The sequence below is a fragment of the Crocodylus siamensis genome, chromosome 11 (assembly GCF_052110815.1).
Source record: "Crocodylus siamensis isolate JL-2025a chromosome 11, ASM5211081v1, whole genome shotgun sequence".
NCBI classification, from domain to species: domain Eukaryota; kingdom Metazoa; phylum Chordata; order Crocodylia; family Crocodylidae; genus Crocodylus; species Crocodylus siamensis.
Window position 1 is genome coordinate 34825491 of NC_143405.1, and position 19683 is coordinate 34845173.

Sequence of the window (19683 nt, forward strand, 5' to 3'; positions counted from 1 at the left end):
GGTCTGAGACCTTTACTTAAAGGTACAACACTTCATTAGTGTTACACTTGCATCACAACACCCAGATACACATAATATTAAACAGGAGCTGCCATAAAAAAACAAATAGGTCACAGAAATGTAATATAAAGGCTCCTGCTTTAACACAAGGTCTGTACACCTCCCCAGCCAAACAGGTTTATGTACAGCACTTACAGCTCCTACATAAATCAAGTTCCTAAGAACTGTTCTGTAAATCACAGGGAATTTACTCAAACTGTATAAGAAAATAGTAATATGTTCTTTGCTTAAAATAACATGCTTCTCTGAACTGTTTAAAAACAAAGACCAGCATAAAGCATATTTTAGTCTGGCTAGGGTTATACAGTAAAAGCTCCATTAAACTTACAAGCTGGCATGTTCTATTAATTGGCATGCCAGCTTGTAAGGTACAGTGAAACCAGAAGTGCCCATGGCCCAGGGCATAGCAAACTGCACAGGACCCACCTCCCTGTCCCTCAGGGCCCGTAGGAATGTCGCGGTGGGAGGGTCGGCAATGCTACGGGAGGGGCGGCAACGCCTCAGACACAGTGGGAAAAGAGGCAGCCTGAACAGGCAAAGACGCCTGTTCAGGCCTCTCAATTAACCGACATATCTTGTTATCCGGCACCCTTCATTCCCCATCAGTGCCAGATAACAAAGCTTTTACTGTAACATGCACAAGTCAGTAATGCTTTTCAAAAGTAACATATTTGAGAGACTTAAAAAAGGGAAACGTAGAAAAAGTAAAACAAATTCTCAATAGGGACTATACTTGTTGCATGCAATAGAAAAAAAGTGGTGGGATGCTGGTAAAAGAAAATTATTTTCCTTGTGACTATTTGTTAATGTTAGAAAAATACGTTTTTTAAACAGAGAACCTCAAACTTTGCTTTTTAGACTAAAATTAATCAGCATAGGCATATGAATCTTAAAGATTCACCTGGAAGGTCCAAAACTGATTCCAAAACAAATTATCAGTTTCTATCAACTTCTTCTGCAGTTCCAAAATCTTCAGATAGATTTATTCGCATCCCATTTGGTGTCTGGTGATAGGAACTTAGCGTTTAAGTCAAACTATTAGAAAAGGTTTTACCATTTATAACCTACACTATAAAGGTGCAGATACAATCCTGTTTAATCATGATCACAGGTACAATACGATCTTTTTGCACACCTACTTTGTGATTTTAGAAAGCTAACAAAGACGACAGACAAAAAGGCACAAAAGACTGATAAGGGTTTCCATTTCCAAATAAAGCTGTTCCAAGATGGCACAAGGGACATAATATGCATCCACTGACTGTTCATGGTAGCTACACATGACGGGATTATTTCTTAAAAGAGAGTGGCAGTGTTTTATCACTAGCAACTCCCCACTCATTGTCAGTGAGTTCTGCCGTAGGAAAGGGGCTGCAATTTGCTACAGGACAGGCTTAGGGAAGCCTGCTTTTTGTAGTCTGCCTGCCTTGAGACTACGAAATCTAAATTACTGCATCATGGGCCCTAGTAATGCCACTTCCTAGACTGGAGCTATATGCTTTTAGACTAGTCACCAGAAAGGGCCCACAATCCAGGTTCTAATGGCAGGAGTCTGGATATGGATCAAGCTAAGTCTACACTCCTACATAACACCACATCAAAGTAGTAGAATAAGTGTCTATTTGGGCACAGAAAATGTCACTGTTTTCCCTAATTCCAATAAGTACAACTCTCTCAAATCTGTTCTAACACACCTGCAAACAACTGAAATGTTATGATCCTCTTGTTCATATGGAAAAGTATTAATCTTCTCACCTAATATTCAAAGGGCAGCAAAAGTATCTAAACCTGAATTGTTTTTTCCTAAAGAAAAGGTCGCCAAACTATCTTTTCTAGCCCCTCCAAGCTGATGTTACTGTCAATAATACTCTGCACAATACTTCTTTCCTCAAATTTACTGTGATTGCTTTAGTGGTAAAGGAAATGAGCTTCAGTTGCAGATGTTTAATGTTTTTTTTTTAATCATAAATGTTTGTAACACTTTACAAAACCTTGGATAATGCACTTTCCATATTTACTCAAGATGAGATGCCCTCCGCCCTGGTCAACATTGGGGGAAAAACAAGTCTCATCTTGGATTCAAGTACCAGTGTGACATGACATGGTCCTGGGGCTGGAGCTGGCACTGCTGCTTGGAGTCAGCAGCAGAGCACTGACTGCAGGTCAGGGTCCTGGGTTAGGGTCCAGGAAAAGGTGGCAAAGGAAGTCAGAGATCAGGTGGGGGATGGGGCAGCACCACACTTCAGGATCAGATGGGGGATCAAGCAGCAGCACAGGTCAGCATTTGGGTGGGGGACTGGAGCAGCAGGTACAGGTCAGGGGATGGGGCAGTAGCACATCCCCCAACCCACACTGCCACCCAACCCTGCCTCCATATGTGCCTTGCAGCAGCATAGGTCCATGGATGCAGCCTGATCCTCTGCCTGAACACAGCAGCATCAGCAGTGCACACTGCCATGCTACACCCCACCACATTGCTTCCATGTCCCCTGACCTGTGCTGCTTCACCATCCCCCTGGCATGCTGCTGATTGGGCAGCAACACAGATCAAAGGATGTGGTCACAGGTCAAGGGACTGGGTTAAAGGCAGGTGGCAGGGGTGCAGATAGGGGTGAGGAGGAAAAGGAAAATGGCAGGACAGCAAGATGCAGAGGTCAAGCTGGAAACAATTTTAAGATGATCCTCCAATAATTAAATTTTGTGCATGGAAAAATTAAGACAAATGTATTATTTTCCATGTAGAAAATTTAATTAGTACAGGGTCATCTTAAATTTGAAGTCATCTTGAATGCAGGTTGATAACGCAAGAACGTAAATAATTAGAACGGAAGAAAAACTTGGAAATCGTTTGAAAATATTTTTGCTTAATAATGCAAAATTCAAGGAGTGTTTGTTAACTGAGACTTCTAAAACGTTTGTGTTTTTGCCACCTTTGGTCTGTACAGTATCCGCTACAATTATTTTCAAAATAAAATAAAATGAAAATGGTAGAATACATGCTAATCTAAGTATTTTTTTCCTGAACTAGAGCCACTTGTTAAATGACTTGATTTGAACTTTTGGGACCAGAAGGCAAGCAATCCTGCTTGCTTCTTATTATTTGTAGGGAAACATGCATCTTTCCTCTATGAGTCCACTGGAAGAATAATTTGCTAGATAAAGTTATCTTACATAGAAAAACAAGATCAGGTATTAAGTTACTTTTAAAATCTAAAAGATTCTATGTACTTCACCTTCTGTTTCCAAAGTTCTAGGTCTGAAGCCAATTTAGGTTGTATGTGAATTAGACAGTACAAACGCCATCTTTTTATGGTCTCCACGGTGTAAAGTGGCACAATATATATATATAATTACTAGCTGTGTTTTATTGTATTTCCAACATGTGAGTTTTGACAATTATATACATTTTCTATTAAGTTATATAAAATTATAACTTGCATACAAATCTCTATGTGTTATTTATTGCCACTAAAATACTTCTTTCTAAAGTTAGACGTCTGTACTGCAAGGGGCGGAGTGAAGGGCTATAAAAAGTTTTTAAAAAAAGCCCCACTGTAAGTGAGAAGTCCTTTCCCACTTGTGAGCTTTCATTGTTTTGCATTACTTCAGTGCTGGATTCCTGATTTGTAACAAATTCCAAGCCTGCAGACTGCAGACCCAGCCTCTGACTAACACTATGGTGATTTATTTGAGGATAAATACCTCTGTCCTCATGTTATGACTGAACACAACAGTCCAAAGTAGAGTGGAATGCATGGAATGCAGAGGGCTGTTTGAGCTGAGGCAGCAGGAACAGCATGCAGTTATCAAGCTACCTCTGAATCCTGAACTACTCTGATGACTTCCTCTAGTCAAGAATGAAAACAATCTTTAAGCCTGGACATGCCGCCAACCAGAGCTGCATTCTTTGGAATGAGAGAGCGCAGCAAGAACAAAGCCCTGATAATCTTCCCCCAGAATACCTGAACTCATTTCTATCTTACCTGTCTGCAGAGTTTTACATCCTAATGAAATGCACCATCAGCACTGCAGTGGGATCACATAAATGACTTTAGCAACAACTGCAGCCTGTCCAGTAGTCAGTACTGACTTTCCCAAGCAGCTGTCTCTAAGTCTCCCAGCCACAGAAAATACAAAGCACTTCTGGCTTTCTTTCCCCACCAGGATTAGTGAGCTTAGCAGCTGGGGATGTAGGAGCAGGTTGAAAGAAGAAAAGAGTATTTTTAAAACCATACTCAGATATAAATGTTCTGATGTAAATTGTCAGTAATTCTTTTTACCTGTGGCTGTAAAAAGAGTTGCCATGTAATTCCTTTGATTTTCATAAAGAAACAAAGGAAGAGTGTGGCCCTCTATGTGAAGTACAGTATGATTTTTAGCACATAAAAATGGTTTTAGTTAAGGGTTAGCAGTGGTATTGGATGTTAAGTGGTTACAAAGTAAAGATATTTAATAACGGAAACTTACAGGTGTGGGCTGAACATTCGACTCATTTTAGAGATGTGTTCATTTTCACAGTCTAGCTCATCATCCCCTTGGTCCATGCTGAGCTTTCTCTTGTTGGGGCTGATGGGAGGAGGACCTGTTCGATGGTTGGATAAAGCAGAGGATACTGGAAGAGACTGCATTTTGGGCTCACTTCTTAGAGCTGCTTCACCTACAAGAAAAGCACAAGGTAAAATGAACATAGAGAGAAAACAACAACCCCTTTAAAAACAGCTCTCAAGGGAGAACCCTTGACACAGTAATGTGAGGTGCATTCAGGACACAGTTAAAAATGTGGTCAGAAGCAAAGTATGAGGTATAATTCTTGAGCCATTTTTGTAAACCAAGAGACTGTTTAGGATCCAGTTTAAAATAGAACTATTGAAATTAAGGTACTGTTGAAAAATGCAATATGGAAAGGAGTAGTATACCAACCTCAGATGATCTTTGAGGTTGAGCTAACTGGCAGTCTTAAAATATTTTTATTTGCATTTTTTTTTTTTACAAGGATACCCAAACCCAATACTAAACTGTCATTACCCAGTCTAAAAAATGTGGTTAGCAGTGTTAGTTTGAAGTCATACAGAAGGTAGTGGCAGGGTGGCACCTTAGGGACTAACTTGCAGGCTGTCACTTACAAAAGCTGGTGCCACTCTGAACCAGTCTCAAAAGTGCCATCTTGCCTTGCCTTCTACTCAGTCTACAAAGCATGACTGAATTTTTGGTTTTTTTGCAAAGAATATGTTTTTTCCTTCCCCACACTAATGTTTTTTAAAATGCAGGACTATAGTTCACGTGTCAGAAACTCAAGATTGAATTTATGCAACATTTTGAAATACTCAAATAATTTTATTATAAATTTCCCAAATCAAGTCAGTCAGATAAAAAGAGAGAGAAAAGAATCTGCTCTTATTGACACTGTGTAAATTTGGCTCAAAACCTTTTTTTTTAATCTACTCTTTAAAAACATGCTTGGAGTAATTAACAAAAAACATATAAAAGCTGTGTCTATATCCAAATCATCGAATCTCTCCAAATCGAATCAGAGGCTTCCGATTCAATTCAGAGAGATTAATGGGACTCCTGATTCGATTCGGATTCAGAGATTTGGCCGCCAAATCAGGCTGAAGCTCCTCTGAATTGAATCAGCAACTGAAGCTCCTCTGAATTGAATCAGCAACTGAAGCTTCAAACAGCCCTACTATCTGGTACAAGGATCATAAAACCTTAATCCTAAGAAAGTTACTTTTCAGCTAGATAAACTGGTCGTAAATCCAGTGGATACGCTTCATCACAGGTTTTATACAATTGATACTTCACAGGAAATCCTCTTCACAGCATGCAGGAGTTGTCTATACATATTCCAGAAGCAATGCATTTAACTCCTACACAGCACATCCATACACTGATGTATAGCAGGTCTTTAAAACTGGGGGGGGGGGGAAATCTTTTTACCACTGCAATTACAGTTTTGTCTATATGATTGGCCTACAGCATAGTGTTAACCTCTTATACTGTCCTTATTGAAATGTATACCTTTACTGTGGTACATTTTATTTAAATCCCAAAAAGTCTTTTTGACTAAGAAAAGCCTCTTTTGGGGTGTTATGGGGTTTGGAGGCAAGCTAGACTATCAACTTCATCTACTCTGGTACTATTTCTCAATGAGCCAGAGAGAGACAGAGACACAGAGACTTTCATCACAGCTTTAAAATGACATTTTTCCTTCAGTTCCTGAGTCATTTCAATTTCCACTGGGGAACACTTTTCAGGAATAAAATTAGGATAAAGTCAACTTCATCTATAGCTGAATGGTACCTGAAAAAGGAAATCGTTGTCTACCACCACACAATTTCATATGCTCATTGATGCATAGACGATTTATAGAAAGCTACCTTATTCCATGTGTGTAACAAGTAATATTTTGTTGGAAAAAGAACAAGTGAGGAGAAATACCTCCTGAATGTTTACTGGTAAAAATAAACGTTTTGTTAATTTAGTCAGCAAGATATAAACTAGCATATATATGTTGACCTATAACATACCACAAGTTATGATTTCTATTAAAGTCTCTGGCAAAACTAAATTGGAACTTTCTGTCTTAAAACTAAATAGCAAAAACTTCTACAGGAGAAATTTTGAAGTTAGATATGCAGGCTTCCTGCAGCATTAAATAACCAAGTTGTTAACGGAAAATCCCTTCTCCCAAGCAGAAAAAGCCTTTACAAAGAAGAAGCATTTTGGTTAATAATCTGATTAGTAAAATTCCACATTACACTTTTCAGCCTTTAATATTGCATAAAAATGTCAACACAGAGATCAGGGTCAAATTCTGATACAAGCTAATGCATTAGCAGTAGTATATTCTATCAGATCAGCTTCTAATGGGTAGAGAATCACCTTCCTTACTGTTTGAGGGTGGAGGGGGGAACCCGTTTGAAATTAAAATCTTGTTCATTCTAAAGAGTTTGATGCTTTTTCCTCAGCCATATACATGAATTCTTCATTCCTACACAGTATCCAAGATCACCTCTGAAGTCTCCTATGCCAAGACCCATAAAAGTAATGGGTACCCAATTTCTACTGATTTCAATACCTTTTTAGATCTGGGCCACTGCATCTGCAAAAAGCAAACTCTATCAATATTATCCATTAGCCAATCTAGAAACTGTTTGATTTTCAAGGGAAAAGGGCAGCTTGACACTATGGAAAATCTAAGAGACAGTTTAGTTAATATTCTTGATCCAGCTGTTTGTACTTGTAAAAAGTGTCATAAGTTCTTTTTTAAAAAGTTATATCCTCATGAGAATGTCTATGGTGCTTAAATTAATCACATTTGGTAGGAGAGTCCACACTCTCTCCAAAATGTTATGACTGTCTTTAGCACTTGGTATTTAAAGCTTTTTAGAAGAAACCTACCACAGCAAGAAGCTCTTTAATAAAATCCCACCAAGCCCTATAAAGTTGGAGTCCACTGCATGATGGCAAAGAAGAACTTGTGCTGCCTGCACAGCAATAGTTGGGGATCACTTGTGAAGTGGTAGCAGCAGAAGTGGGGGCTTGCCTACACAGTGGTGGCAGTGGGCAAACTTGCAATGCTTGTGCAGTGGGAAGCCTGCACATGGTGGGGGTCCCAGGGAGCCCACCCAGCCCCTGTGTCATGCAGCCCGCATGGTGTGCTATCTGTTGCCCACAGCTTGTGTGGAATATGGGGCCCTCAGGCACTCTGAAGTTGCATATCCCTGGTATAAAGTATTGTGATCATTTTTCCAAGTGTACTGAAGCCACTGGCTAGTTTTGAGAGGTATGAGGATTTTTTCCAGAGCACAAAATCACTTAGTGAACATTAATCAAATCAACATAGAGGCGACCTCAATTTCATAAAGATATCGTTACTTCAGTGCTGGTCCTGTAAAGTCCTGAACACCTTTTTTAGATAATCAACTCCTTACAGGACTGGACCCCTAGACATATAGGGCCCAGAAGATGAGAATTCAGCAGAGGTCCATAACAAGCAGTAATGGCCTCATCATCATTTGTGGGGATAAAGTGTTTTATAAACAAGACTGTGCCCACATGAATTATCCTGTATTTATACCACACCACAATCTTAAGCTTTTCACGTGGCCCCTAAGACTGATTATGCCTATAACTGGTTTACATTTTTTTTAAAGTAAATAAAAAGGGGTTGTTTTCAATTTTTTCCTCTATTGTACTTGAATTTAAATCAGGGAGAGAAAAAACCACAACTCAAGTCTACCAAACAAAATGCTGTTTTACTGACTGGATTTGTCTCTCTCTGTCTGACCACACCAGACTGACATCACCCTATTGGCAAGACAACACTCTGATAAAACAACTGTATTTCATCAAATTCCAAAAGGCCTTATCCAGTCTTCAAAATTCATTACTGTTTAGGCCTGCATTTGGGCTGCAACTGAAGCACAGATAGTTGATGCATATTTATTTCATTCTCTCTCTCATAATACTTCTCTTTGTTTCAAGACACAGCAGTCTAAGGCACTTCATATCTGCTTCTTTCAAATAGTTCTGCTTGTAACTATTAATCCTAGTAATTTTATTAATCTTAGTAATGTGACATACATTATAGTACAAGTATTACAATAATACACAGTTCAGTTTTCAGAAGTCCCTGCAGTCAGCAAAAATGTTCTTTTGTTTAATCACCTGCTTAAACCTGAAGTTTGTTCAATTTAAAGGACGTAAACTAAACCGTGTGTTTGGGAAAGGAGCAGCTCATAACTAATTGCTTTGTTTAGAGCCACCACACCTTGATATGTTTTCTAAAGCACTGATTCAGTAATAGTGCTTGTGTTTCTCTTGTATTACAGTAAACTCCGTGTCTCTGCTGAACTGTCATACACAATACAAACTTCAAAATGGTGTGAATCATGTTTTACAACTGCTGATTTGATAGCAAAATACATCAGAATACCCCATGAATTACGAAGATTGAAAATAAAATAAATACACACAAGTTTAGCAGTTAGCTTTCTTCCTTCCTAACCCAGCTACTTAGTATGGTCTCCAACCTGCTTGCTCAGACATGGCTACCATATCCTATTCCCCCTCCCAATTTGTTTCCTCCAGCTGGCTGCCATTAGTCTATCAAATCTGTTCATTAATTACAATTCAGAAATGAAAGGCTTAATCTTTCCAACTAAAGACTTACAAGATACTGCTGCGTTTAACTTGACAGACTAAAATAAAATTCTATGAGGAACATGCAAATGGAAGAGCTGTGACATTAAACACCACCTTCCCTCTCTTCTGTACTCTCTGCACCATTTCCCTCACTTGAGATTTGCCCACTCCAAGTACATGCATCGACTTTCTAAAAAAACAATTTCTAACTGCAATTCCAAGCCCCTTCCCTCCCTTTCTGCCAAGAGGGGCTGATCAGCTAGAGGCAACTGTATCGGAAATCAGATCGGTATTGGCCAATATGCCTTTTTAAATATTGGCTATTGGTATATCAACCTCCAAAATCTCTACCAGTGGGTGCACCCTATTAGAAAGTCTAAAGCGACAACTCAACTTAGATTACTTTGCTTAACAAGTCAGGATTGCTGCTTACCAGCACTCAGGTGAAAAGTGAACTCCTGAATGACTACTTCACCTTGGTCTTTCACTGGACGAAGGGGAAAACCGTGCCAGGTAGAGTACAGAATAAGCAGGGTAGGAATGACCACCTTCCTACTGTTGCCATAGAACTTGTGTGACCAATTAAAAAACAAAAACAAAAAAAAAATCAGACATAAACAAGTCAGCAGGACTGGATGAACTTCACCTGAGAGTGCTGAAGGAGCTGGCTGAAGTCATCATGGAACCCCTGGAGAAACTCTTCCACTACTTGTGGTGCCCTGGAGAGGACCCTAAGGGTTGGAAGAGGGCTGTGGAATAAGCAGTACAGACTGTGGAACAAGCTCTGTCCAGAGGTGGGGAAATCACCTACTGTGGAAATCTTCAAGACTGGACAGTCACCTTGCTGGGGTCACTAGACCCCAGTTATCTTTCCTGCTTGGTGCAGGGGGCTAGATCCGATGAACTTCTGAGGTCCCTTTCAGCCCTACAATCTGTGAATCTTACACTAACAATGTCTTAACTGTTAGGGCTTAAGTTAAGCTACAGTGAACTAAGGCCACTTTACTTTTGACTGAGTGTACACACTCTCAGTGTGTGCTTAACTTGGAGGCTTAACCTGATTCGGTTTATATATTCTGCACTTCAGTTACATTGTCTTCACTTTCTAATTGCTACTATGCAGACAAATCATAATTAGTCAATAGCTGCTTCCTAATTTTTTTAGGACTAGACTCCCTTTAGAAATTAACTCGTAGATGAACAGAACATCAGAGTCCTTTGCCTATATCCAAGGCCAGACTTTAGGTCTCAGGTTGTACGGGAGAATTCTTTTCAAAATTAGATCTTCAGGAAAAATACACAAATGAAAAAGGACAATTTATTTTATAACTCTTTCTGCTATTGAAACTCTGTATTTAGATTCTCACAACTACCTTAGAAAAAGAGAAACAAAATACAGAGATGAGCCAGGACAAATGGAATCAAATTTCACTGTAGGACAAGAGCTGTAGGTACCTAATACTGAACAGGGCACCCACTACAACTTACTGCATTCTATACAGCCAAGGATACTGCATCTCAAAATACACAAACAACAACAAACCACATTTGTTAAATGATTTATCACCAGGGATCCTGGTTTTCTGTGATAAAAAAAATGCAAATTCTCTGATAACTCCCCCCAAATCCGTGATTAAAATTAAAAGGCCTCGCACAGCAACCCCTGGCCCTGCTGGTGCCCCACACTTCCCCCTACAGCCTCCCCAGCCCTGCTGGTGTGCCTTGCCCCCCACCCACAACCCCTGCCCCCTTGCCCTGCCAGAAGGGGCCCCCAGCTGGGAGGGCTGTGGGCTTGAGCTCCCTCCCTGCTTCCCTCCTGCAGGGCCGCTGTAGCCCCGCAGGCAAGACCTGGCACAGCTGGGAACAGCAGGACCACGCTGGGATCTCCTTGCCTCCCCATCATGCCTCCTGCGTCTGCCGCTGCTCTGAGCGGTGGAGCCCTGCACCGCTTCCCTCAGTGCAGCCCCATGTGCAGGAGGTGCATCACTGGGGCAGCGCAGAGCAGTTGCTAGGAAATCCCTACATGGCTGCTAGGAAATCCTCACATGGCTCTTCTGTCCCCAGGTTGTGAGGAGGGGAGCAGAGCAGCAGACCCCACAAACGGGGAGATGTGGAGCCAGCTGGGTACTCCATGTATTTCCCCAACACCTCCCTGCTTGTCGCTGGAATGCCCAGCTGACTTCACACCTCCTCACTGAAGGCTGGAGTGCCTGGCCAGGGGCATGTGGAACCTAAGCGGCTCTAGCAGCCCTTAAGGGAAGCCGCACATGAAGGAGCCGGCCAGGCACTCCATGCATTTCCCCAACACCTTCCAGCTCCCTCAGCTCCCACCCCAGCCCTGCCCCACGACCCCCCAGCGCCCTGAAAGCCCCACTTACCAGTTCACAGGCTCCAGGAGGAAAGCGAGCCTGACCTAGGCCTTGTGACCAACTAAAGGTTCATTAGAGGCAGGTCCTGTCAGACCAACCTGATGGCCTTCTATGACCAGGTCACAAAATCCTTAGGTGTAGCAGTGGATGTAGTCTTTCTGGACTTTAGGAAGGCCTTCAACATTGTGTCTCACCCCATTCTCATTAAAAAACTAGGGGACTGTGGTGTCGACACCTACAGTCAAATGGGTCACTAACTGGCTGGAGGGCCACACCCAGAGAGTGGTGGTGGACAGGTCTTATTCAACCTGGAGGGATGTGGGCAGTGGGGTTCCTCAGGGCTCAGTCCTCAGGCCTGCACTGTTCAACATCTTCATCAGCGACTTGGATGAGGGGGTAAAAGGCACCCTGTTCAAATTCGCAGATGACACTAAGATGTGGGGGGAAGTGGGCACGCTAGAAGGGAGGAATAGGCTGCAATTGGATCTAGTCAGGTTACAGGGATGGGCGGATGAGAACAGGATGGTTTCGACACTGACAAATGCAAGGTACTGCACCTGGGGGGGAAAAACCAGCAGCATACCTACAGGCTGGGGAACTCCCTTCTCGTTGGTGCAGAGGCAGAAAAGGATCTTGGAGTCAAAATGAACATGGGCCGACAGTGTGGGGACACGGTTAGGGAGGCCAACCGTACCTTGTCATGCATCCACAGATGCATCTCGAGCAGGTCCAAGGAGGTGATCCTCCCCCTCTATGCAACACTGGTCAGGTCACAGTTGGAGTACTGCATCCAGTTCTGGGCACCACACTTCAGGAGAGATGTGGACAACATGGAGAGGGTCCAGGGGAGGGTCACCTGCATGATCAGAGGTCAGCAGGGCAGGCCCTATGAGGAGAGGCTACGGGACCTGAACCTGTTCAGCCTCCACAAGAGAAGGCTGAGGTGGGATCTAGTGGCCGTTTACAAACTAGTCAGGGGGGACCAGCAGGCACTGGGGGAGTCCCTGTTCTCCTGAGCGCTACCAGGAGTGACAAGAAATAACGGTCACAAGCTGGCAGAGGGTAGATTCAGGCTAGACATCAGGAGGCGCTACTTCATGGTCAGGGTGTCTAGGATCCGGAACCAACTTCCAAGAGAAGTGGTGCCGGCTTCTACCCTGGGGGTCTTTAAGAGGAGGCTAGATGAACACCTTGCCAGGGTCGTTTGACCCCAGTACTCTTTCCTGCCATGGCAGAGGGTCAGCCTTGATGATGTGCTCAGGTGCCTTCCAACTCTACCAACTATGCAACTATAAAAGCCGCAGCCTCTGCCCTTCCCCCTCTGCCTCCCCCTCCAAGCAGGGTTGTGGCTTTCCCGCCCTTTTTGCAAACAGCTCTTGCAGGCTGGAACTCAGCCAGCCTGCAGAGCTCTTTACAGAAGGGGGAAATCCACAGGTTTCCCTGCTAAAAGAGAAAATCTGTGTTTTTTCTGACCAAGCCAGGAAATCCGTAGTTTTCTCTGTTTTTCCGTGGGAAATGGAAAACCTGGATCCCTGTTTATCACTTGTATTTTACCACATATTATGTATTCTAAAAACAAAATCTTAAAAATATGAACTCTTCACTCAGACACAGAACTTTGTGACGTTGCCACTGTGCAGTTTAACAAAGTTCTGCTTTAACTGTTATTTGGTGAAAGGGGGAGGGGAGAGGTTCATGCATCCATTCAGACTGCTCATTGATAAATCTTTATTTCATGGTAAAAGGTGTAGGCAGAAATATTTAAGTTCTGTACACTTGTAGGAAAACGTCTTAGAAAAAAAAAAATCTTTGGTGGTCACTATTTGACTCCTAAATGAAGGTTCATTGTTTCTGAGAATTTATGTTTTAGCTCAAAGTAATCTTCTGGCCTGTATTTCTACAGGAAATCAGACTAGATGAGTAATCAGGAACCATTTTAGGCTGTGGGCTAGACTGATCCTGTTTAGATCAGAGGTAGGTGGGTACTAGGACCCAGCTGTCACTCCTGCTTTTCCCAGTGGCAGCAGGAGAGAACTTCCAGCGGGTGCTTCTTCTACCTGTGGTGGCACCCAAAAGTAGATGCTGCCAAAGCCATAAGTCTGTGGGTTGGATGAAATGTCTCCACAGGCCAGATCCAGCAGTGGGCCATGGGTTGCCAAACCATGAACTACATGATCAAAATAGTCCCTTGTTTTGCAGTGTACCAGTCCATGGCTATGAGACAATACAACCATGTTCTTTAAGCCAACTTAAAGGGAGGTGGATTACTAATGGAATAGTGAAAAAAAAGCACTGGTGAAAGTTCACAATTTAGTTCTATAATAGTACTATGCAAGCAGCCCTTGGAAATAGTTTAAATGGCTTTAAGAACAGTATTGAGAGTTTTCTTGCTGGTAATGAAGCACTTTACTTATTCAGCATTTGACACTGAACCATGCCAGCCACCTCACAAGACAACAGCAGGTGCATGGGAACCCAAGTCCTGCATATTTTTAGCACTAAATCATGCAGCATTCCTAGAACCAAGTTTTGACTTTGACTGTGAATAAATCCCATGTCGAAAGCTGAAATGTGGCAATTAAGTTGGCTGTTCTGACACCTCCACTGGAGAAGGAAAGAGTTTTCTGTAGTTCTGCCAGAGTGTGCCACATTTAGGACTTGACCTAAGTAAAAACAGCCAAACAACTGCTTCTGTACACAGTCCCAGTCATCCACACAGACTGTTCTTGCCCTTCAGACTGCATGTACAAAAGACGACTGAATCTGAGTGCAATTCTATTCTCTTCTTGCAAATAATGCATGCCCTGATTTGAGGATCCTTCCAGGCTGTAGCCCAAATCTGGCCCACACACTGTACATCTGGTTCAGCAGCACTTACTATGACTGTTGCCACTGAGAGGCACCATGCCTCCCATATCCACAAAAAGCACTATATACTACTCTAGCCAGGAAATGCTAGTCACCTGCACAACCCTAACTATGCCCCTTTAGGTATATGCATTGTACCAAAATGCACCCACAATCTCATATGATTTCCAAATATGATTTAATACCATTAATGTATGTAGTAATTTAGGTCTGCAAACTATATAACTCTAAATATGCCTGCATAGCTGAGCATTTAAAGTACAGTTAAGAGAAGCTTAGGGGACGTGCATAAGTGGCACAAGTAGCTGTTATGTGCGGTATGCAGGCCCCAGGCACTCAGCAAGGGAAGGCACTGGAATGGATGCAGAGGTACTCAAGCTTCCTGCCATGTGGAGTAGAGTGGCAGCAGGAAGCTGCTGCAAGATGTATCAAGTATCATTGCCAAGAATCAGGTTAACTTCTCCCTGGCCCTGCAGCCTATCAAATTCAGGGCTTTTTAATCCTCGCTTGCAATATCAAACTGTGGCAACTGCAAGGACAGGAAGAGTTACCCTGAATCTTTGTGATGACATCTGTCTTCCAGCACCCTGCCCCTGCCTGCTCCATGTGGCTGGAGACATGAACCCCCCTATACCTCTACTTCAGCACTCAGGATACAGTCTCCATGGCAATCATGGGGGGGGGCAGGTGGACGTTTAACTTGTGGTAAGCCAGCCAAAAACACTGGCTACCACTGGCTCAGGAAATCCTCTCTTCAGGCATCTTCATGCATTTTGACACTCAAAAGGCACCAAAAAGGCATTCAAAAGCAGGCTTCCATCCTGTGTACCTGGGACAATCAGCCACAGGTCACCTTTAGTGCTTCCTGCTGCCAAGTAAGGAAACAGAAGACCCTTTTTCTTTGTAGCTGTGGTACCTGAATCCAGAAAGTTTGCAGCTAAGCAAGAATCCCAATTAGCTTGCAGGCAAGATCCAGTTACAAGAAGCACTAATGAACCTATTATCCAAGTCCCAGGAAGAAAACAGGTTCCAAAAGAAACAGAAACAATATCCTAAGCAACTGCTGCTGTTTCCTATGTTCAGAAGGGCCTTTCCTTCAATTTGCAATCTAAGGAAATAAGACTTTCTTTTTCATTTGACTCCATAAAGCAGCAAGAAGAGGTATTCTTCAAATGACCTGGTGGCCAGCACTCCTAGCGAGAACATGCATTAAATATTTCAAATTGGACAGAAGGGCTAATAATTACCGCAAAATACCACCACTCCCTGCCCCTTTCTCTGAACTACACTCATGCATCATTCTTTTTCCACATGTTACTGAAGCTCATAAGCAGGCACATGTGATGCTTCCTTCAGGAAAAATGCTGCTGATTAATGAACAGCTCTAATAGCCCAAGCTCTGGAGTCTTAAGCGTACTTCTAAACCTATATCTACCACCTTGTAAAACGGTCTGCTGCAGGTTACAATGCCAGAATTCTGATAGATAGCAGCCTTTCTAGGTGACTGAAACATACTTTTGCTGCACCAAAGTGATACCACAAGCTATTGTCTCCACAAGAAGAGAAAGTACCACCTACCAAGAAACAATACATTTTCTCATACTTGTCTAGTAAAATTACATTACTATCAATTTAAGAACAGAAAGGTATATATTCCATTGAACTCACTGGAAAAACATACTGCATTCTAAATGCAATGAGAAGTGACTATTTATCACTAACTGGGCACATCTACACATGCACTAATGTGCCACAGGAACTGTACATTAAGTTTAGTACCTGTTATTACAGGTATTAACAATGTGCAGCAGTAGCACCGGCACAAGCCTGTTCAGTGACGTTAAACACACAGAACACTAATTCTACTGTGCATTAACGCAATATCATGGCTTTAGTTGTGATGTGCTAATGCACAGTAGAATTAGTCTGCTCTGCATTTAGCAGCTCGTGTAGATGCGACAAGTGTTCTATACATTAATATTGCTTGTAGGAAGCTGAATTGTTAAGCTCTTTTAAAAAAAGTCAGTTCCAGATTTTACTAATGTTTTCTTTTTCTTGTTCTTTAAATCTCAAAGAAACCCCCCAAAACCCCGGAACAACTTTTCCATTAGTTAGAGCTGCGCTACAGTATCTTAGGGTATACTGAGATTAAGGGTTCCATGGCACACACCACAATATAAGCACGTGGGGTGTGTCCGCACATGCAAGCACATGCACTTGCAGAAGCACAAATAGAAGTGGTAGCAATTTGAGCTGCAGCTTTTTGCCTCAGCACACATGCTCAGACATGCACTTTGTTGTGAAGCAAATTGTGCCACTTGGGGCAAAATAACCCTGCCTAGCTCCTCCTAGATCTGCAGCCAGGGGGAGCCACAGCCTGGGGCCAGCTCCTGTGCTGTCCTCAGCAGTATAAAAAGCTGCCTTGCCCTGGCTCCAGTAGTACAAAAAGCTACCCTGGCAAGTAGCTCAGGGCTACTCACTCTCAGGAGCTTCTGGAGCCCAGCCAATTGGTACCTGGGGACACTATCCCTTGTGCCAGCTGGACTGGTGAAGCAGCCCTGAGAATTCCCTGCACCCTCTACCCACTGCAGCAGTCTGGCAGTGGGGACTATTGCCTGGCTGTGACCTGCTGCGCACCTGCCAGACCCAGATGGGAACTGCACAGCCAGTAGAGGCATCTGCCCTCTGAACCAGCTGCCAGTGGGCTGTGGCTGCAGGGTTGGCCTCTGTGCAGCACTACTGCCATGTGTGCTCCCTGCCTGGCAACCTGGGCAGCTATTGCCTGGAAGATGTTTCAGGTGTGGTGGCCTGCTTTGAACCATCAATGCACTCAGGATACAGTCACCCATTTGGCCAGTAGGTCAGCCACAGCCAGCTGAGTCCAAGGTGCCAGCTCTGAGCAGGCAGGGTCCTGCCACTTGCCTCCCTAGCAGAAATTCTGGTGTTCCCTATTGGAAAACTCAAAAATCCCTGATAAAAAAAGAAATCCCAAAGTCACTCTGTAAAATAGCCCAAAATCCATGTTTCTCCACAATTAAAACAAAAAACCACTATAAACAGAGAGACAGACAGAGACAGTGATTGGCTGGGCAATGTTTTATTGATATATCTACAGTGTTAAAGCACCAGCTGTTGGGGAACTACGGCCCCCCAACTGGGGTCAAATGGCCCCCACAGGGGCTACAGCCCCCCAACCAGGGACACATACCCCACCCCAGCCCTCCAATTGCTACCCCACCTGGCCCTATTCCCCACCAGCTGCAGCAGCCCCCCCAAAGGCTGCCCCCCGATGGCTGCCCCACCCAGCCCCACCACCCATATGCACCCCCCAGACTGCCATGGCTGCCCCCACAACCCCAGGCCCTGTTACTTGGAAAAAAAACACAAAACAAAAAACAGAAAAAAACCCCAGAAAAAAGCCTTTACATATCTTAGAAGCAGGGGCTGGGGGGGCTCCGGGGCCTCCTGACAGACCTCCCCCCCGCCCCCGACAGCACAGGGCAGCAGGAGGGCCCAGGCTGGGGCCATCACCCCGCCCTGCACTGTGCAGGCAGGGCCCCAGTAAGCCAGACATCAGCTACAACTGCTGCTAAGTGCCAGGGGTGTTTTTTCTTTGTTTTTTACTTTGCCAATGCCGGGGTGGGGGGAACAGGGGCCTCAGGGGGCTGGGGCCCGGCATGGCAGGGATCAGGGGGCAGGCAGGGGGTGGGGCCGGGCAGAGCAGGGGTCCCCCCATAGTCCCATCCCCCCCTCCTCCAGCCCCCGCAACCCCTTATGGCACTGGAGCCCTGGTGCTGAACACACGGCTGTGTGCTCAGCCCAGGGCAAGGAGCCAAGCATACAGATGCTCTGGAAGCCAGAGCATCTCCATGGAGGACCCAGCCTCTGCCCGGCTTTTTTAACTTCATTTTTTTTAGACCCCTGGATATCCAGGGCTGTCATTTTCTCCCTGTGCTGCAAACTTGCAGTGAGGGGAACATTTTTTCATTCCTGCATATGCCTCTTGCCCCATCTCAAAGGAGTTTAAGACAGAGCACGAGGCACGTGCATGCTCGGCTGGATGCGCCCATGGATTACAAGGTAAATGCAGAGATTTCAAATAGGAATCCATTGTGTCAAAAGCATTCTGACCTGTTGTATTCTTTGCAACAGAAGAATTGCTCTATTATTCTTCTCCAGTCAAGAAATAAGTGAAAGCTAGGAGCTGGCATTTTACCTGGGGTGTCTTAAGTTAAAAAAGGTTGAGAACTACTCGGTTTAAGACTAAGTTCACCAAAACCAATGGGAGACCTTCTACAGATTTCATCAGGCTTTGAAGCAGACTGCACATTAATGCTTTCATCTGAATTGGACATTTCTGGTGCACTTACAAAGGAAAAGTTAGATGGGGAATGAGCTGCATACTCAGTCTCTATTCATTTTTTTGTCAGAAATTTGTTTAATCCCAACTATAACCTGGAAAAGCCTGAACATCCTATTACAAGTTGGTTCCTTTTTTATATGAGTATTTAGGGTGACATCCCAAACTGCCATATAGAAGAAGCCCATGGACCAACATACATATCTACACAGACCCAGCAATCACCCTCAACACACCAAGAAAGCTGTAATATACAGCAAAGCCCTCCAACACCACCGAATCTGCACTGAGAACACCCATGATCATCACCTCACAAATCTCAAAAGGGCTTTCACCCAAAAAGGACATTCTTCCAGAGAAAGAGATCATACTTTTGAAAGAGCCACCCAGATACCATGTGAAGAATTGCTGCAGTACAAAAAGAAAATCCCCACGAATCACACACCATTAGTTACTACATACCATCCTTTCCTGGAACCTATACAGAAAATCATCAAGCAATTGCAACCCATACTAGAAGAAGACCTAATTCTTAAAGAGGACTTTCCAGAACCACCCATCCTAGCCTTTAAACAAACACCAAACCTCACCAACCTCATCACCAGAGGAAAGCTTCCTATGGCCCAAAGTAGATCCAGTGGATCCAGACCATGCCTGGACAAGAAATGTAAAAGCTTCCAACACATTTCCACCACTCCCACAATAACTATACCCCACAACAGAACCACCTCCATTCCTGGATCTTACACCTGCACCTCCAGAAATCTCTCTCATCCAGCGCACTAAGTGTCCTGATGGAAAATATGTAGGAGAAACCAAACAACAATCATGTACAAGAATGAACGCACAACAAAAATCTATTAAAGACAAAAAATA

At 43.5% G+C, this 19683-nt stretch overlaps 1 protein-coding gene across 4 annotated transcripts in view; it reads right to left on the reverse strand.

Moving 5' to 3' along the window:
* Positions 1-19683, reverse strand: part of VGLL4 (vestigial like family member 4) — a 134104-nt gene that overhangs the window by 31491 nt on the left and 82930 nt on the right. For all 4 annotated transcript variants that reach the window (XM_090022646.1, XM_090022647.1, XM_090022645.1 and 1 more), the window contains one exon: positions 4528-4717. In XM_090022646.1, coding sequence (XP_089878772.1) covers positions 4528-4717 — 190 coding nt within the window. The remainder of the gene's footprint in view (positions 1-4527; positions 4718-19683) is intronic.